The sequence below is a fragment of the Galeopterus variegatus genome, unplaced genomic scaffold (genome assembly GCF_000696425.1).
Source record: "Galeopterus variegatus unplaced genomic scaffold, G_variegatus-3.0.2 Scaffold654, whole genome shotgun sequence".
NCBI classification, from domain to species: Eukaryota; Metazoa; Chordata; class Mammalia; order Dermoptera; family Cynocephalidae; genus Galeopterus; species Galeopterus variegatus.
Genome location: NW_007726765.1, coordinates 726,071 through 729,966, shown reverse-complemented (window position 1 = coordinate 729,966; position 3,896 = coordinate 726,071). Strand labels below are relative to the sequence as shown.

The following is a 3,896-nucleotide window of genomic DNA, read 5'->3' as shown; positions in this document are numbered from 1 at the left end:
AACCAGCGTCAGGAAGGCCCGCGGGCGCTCCCACCCGAGGGTTCGGATCCCACATACAGACCGGTTCCCGCTCACTGGCTGAGCGAGGCGCGGGAGCAACACCGAGGGTTGCGATCCCGTTGCCGGTCCCCGGTCCGGTGCGGGGGCAACACTGAGGGTTGCGATCCGTTGCCGGACACGGAAAAAGACAAAAGACAAAAAAAAAAAAAAAAAGAAAGAAATGACTTTTATGGTAGGTATTCTTCTATTGACTTCAAATGAATATAAGGTTATTATTTGATACAAAGAAAGAAATCAAGGGCTTGTTAGCAATTCAGCAGTGAAATAAATTTCATTATTAATTTTTTTGTTTTGGGGGGATTTTTTGGTAGCTATCTGACTTGTAATTTGTTTATACATTATTACTTATGTTTAAAGTTGCCTCCTCATACTTTTTCTTGAGACTGTACTCAAGCTTGTTTGACTATAGATAAGTAAAGGAGAAAAGAATTTGTATATATTTTCAATGATATAATTTTTTTAGAAGCATGGCACTTGGTTGTTGCAAGCTAATACTTAACAAGTGAAAATTCCCTGTGACTATGCCAGTGTAACATCTTTAGTCATTCTATTCTATTCCACGTAACTCATCTCTACTGACCATTAAATTAATGTACTATTTTTATTTAACAGGGTTTACAGAGTCATTTGAGGAAGTATGGTGGGAAATATGATCAGATTTTGGCTTTTCGACCTACAGGATGGACACACTCTAACAAGTTAACCAGTATAGCAGATGTTATTCCCCAGACCAAAGGAAACATTTCAATATATGGTATAATTATCAAATTTTCTCACTTTTAGTGTTTATAATTACTTTGCATTTTTAAAAAGAGCTTTAAAACTGAGATCTAAGAAAAACATGCACCAAAGGATTTAACAGTTCAAGAGTTTTCAAATCTTCCACTTTAAACCTGCATCCAGCGCATTATAAACTTGACTAGTAGATAGACATTGACTAATTCAGATCATTTCATTTGTGTGATCAGTGATATTTACAGGAGATTGTAGAATTACTTGAAGGGAGGGGTACTGTGGTTGTATCTGCATGTGTAGATGATGCTGTGAGATTGAGAGCAGGAAGATGATGGATGATTAGATGTGGTGACAGTCAGAGATACAGACTTGACTTTGTTTCATCTCTTAGAGGAGGATTACTGTTGCCCTCAGAGTGATGGCCGATGGAAACATGTTTGGTATGTCACTGGACCAGTGGCTTATTTTCAGCCTCTACAGACCCTCGTTTATTCAGAACAGGACCCTTCCTTATACTACCTATGGTACTTAGTATTCAATAAAGAAGATAAAGGGAGCTTTTGGATTTGATTTTTTTTCTTTTTTCTTATTTTTTTATGTGTGCAAAGCTTGGGGACTGGAATCTACTTACTTTCTCTGGAAATCAAGTCTTCTGCTTGTTATTCTTCATATTTTACTCATATATCTTCCAGATTTTCCTGAAATCCATAGCTGAGCAAAGAATTGTTTAGAAGATGAAAATTGTAATTAAATATGAAATATAAGTAGAAATGTCTCTTATTAAGTATCTATATAGAAAAATTCTATAATCTAAGTTTTGTATCATTTTAATGTTTTAATCTTTATTATTTCTTAAAGATATCAACAAGTTTTCTTATCAGAACTAAAGCACCAAGGGGTTTTTGACAAAAATACTCTGGATTGCTTTTCTTTTTTATCTTATTTTATTTGGGGCTTACAAATTTTTTTTATTATTTGTTTCTTTAGTAGACAATATCTTTTTCTTTGGTCTTGCAGGAATTCCTTACAGTGAACACAGCAGCTACCTAGAAATGAAACGTTTTGTCCAGTGGCTAAAGCCCCAGAAAATCATACCTACTGTAAATATTGGCACTTTGAAATCTAGGAGCACAATGGAGAAATATTTTAAAGAGTGGATATTGGAAGCTGGATGTTGATGATATCTCAGAGGACTCAGAAGTTGTTAAGTACCTTAGTTATAGCTTGTTAGCTAAATCTGGTGAAATGAAATACACTTTATGTGAAAAACCTCATGAAGATCACTCATATAGCTTATTTTCTCATTTATGTTTGAATAACAGGTTCATGATACTGAATGCCTCACAGCATCATCAAAGATAACCAAGGTTGGGTCTCACTAGTATCCTTAATTTCTTGCCCTCTCCCCAACCCAATAGAGGCAGTTATATTCTGCATCAAGCCTTAGGAGAAGAAACAAAGGCAGGTTCAGGGACCAAAAGGATTCGTGATAATAGATAAACTAGACTGAAGAATTATATATAAGTAACTATATAGCTTTAAAATTATGAGATAATATTTTTATGTGATATGTATACTTAAATAAAAATTAATATAAAATTCATTATATCGTCTTTTGGTGAGTTTTTTGTTGTTTCCTGTTTAGTAGATTTTTTTTTTAAGAGAGAAGTTTTAGGTTCACAGCAAAATAGAGCAGAAGGTACAGAGATTTCCCATACACCTTCCCCCAACATGTGCATAGCATAGCTTCTCCCCTTATCATATCCTCCACTACAGTGTACACCACATTTGTGTACCTATATTGACACATCATAATCACTGAAAGTCACAGTTTACATTAGGGTTCACTCTTGGTGTTCGTTCTCTGTTTTGACAAATGTATAATGACACATATCCACCATTGTAGTATCATACAAAATTTTCACTACCCTAAAAATCCTCTGTGCTCTGCATTTTCATTCCTCCCTCCCTCATAATTCCTGGAAACCACTGATCTTTTTACTGTCTCCAAAGTTTTGCCTTTTCCAGAATGTCACATAATTGGAATCATACAGTAAGTAGTCTTTTCAGATTGGCTTCTTTCACTTAGTAATATGCATTTAAGTTCCCTTCATGTTAATTAAGTTCCCTTCATGATAGATCATTTCTTGTTAGTGTTGAGTACTGTTCCATTGTCTGGATGTACCACAGTTTATCTGCTCACATTCTGAAGGAAGCTTGGTTGCTTCTAACTTTTGGCAATTATGTATAAAGCTGCTATAAACATCCATGTGCAGGTGGACATAAGTTTTCCACTCCTTTGGGTAAAATACCAAGGGTTGAGATTGCTGTGTTATATGGTAAGTATAGGTTTGGTTTTGTAAGAAAATGCCAAACTGTCTTCCAAAGTGGCTATACCATTTTGCATTCCCACCAGTAATGAATGAGAGTTCCTTTTCTTGCCAGCATCTGGTGTTGTCAGTGTTCTGGACTTTGGTCATGCTCATAGGTTTGTAGTGGTATCTTAGTGTTATTTTAATTTACATTTCTCCAATGACATACAATGTGGAACATCTTTTCATATGCTTATTTGCTATCTGTATATCTTCCTTGTTGAGGTATGTGTTCAGGTCTTTTGCCCATTTGTAAGTTGGGTTGTTTTCTTACTGTTGAGTTTTAAGAGCTATTTGTATATTTTGGATAACAGTCCTTTACAAAGGACTTATATGTCTTTTGCAAATATTTTTACGCAGTCTTTGTCTTCTCTGCTCATTCTCTTGACAGTGCCTTTTGCAGAGCAGAAGTTTTTAATTTTAATGAATTCTAGCTTATCAGTTATTTCTTTCATGGATCATGCCTTTGGTGTTGTATTTAAAAACTCATTGCAGGGCCGGCCCGGTGGCGCACTGGAGAGTGCGCCGCTTGGGAGTGTGGCGGCACTCCCGCCGAGGGTTCGGATCCCATGTGGAGACCGGTTCCCGCTCACTGGCTGAGCATGGTGCGGGTGCAACACTGAGGGTTGCGATCCCGTTGCCGGTCCCCGGTACGGGCGCGACACCGAGGGTTGCGATCCCATTACCAGTCAGTAAAAAAGACAAAAAGGGAAAAAAAAAAAAAAAAAA

General features: G+C 36.7%; 1 protein-coding gene across 2 annotated transcripts in view; it reads left to right on the top strand.

Annotated features, from left to right (window-relative positions):
- DCLRE1A (DNA cross-link repair 1A) overlaps window positions 1–2,398 on the top strand; it is a 19,578-nt gene extending 17,180 nt beyond the window's left edge. Inside the window, exons 9-11 of one of the 2 annotated variants that reach the window (XM_008571028.1) lie at window positions 673–814; window positions 1,187–1,319; window positions 1,813–1,928. In XM_008571028.1, coding sequence (XP_008569250.1) covers window positions 673–814; window positions 1,187–1,319; window positions 1,813–1,828 — 291 coding nt within the window. In that variant the 3' untranslated portion in view covers window positions 1,829–1,928. Of the gene's footprint in view, window positions 1–672; window positions 815–1,186; window positions 1,320–1,812 lie in introns of both variants that reach the window. The other variant, XM_008571027.1, reaches the window with a different exon arrangement.
- Window positions 2,399–3,896: the final 1,498 nt, after the last annotated feature.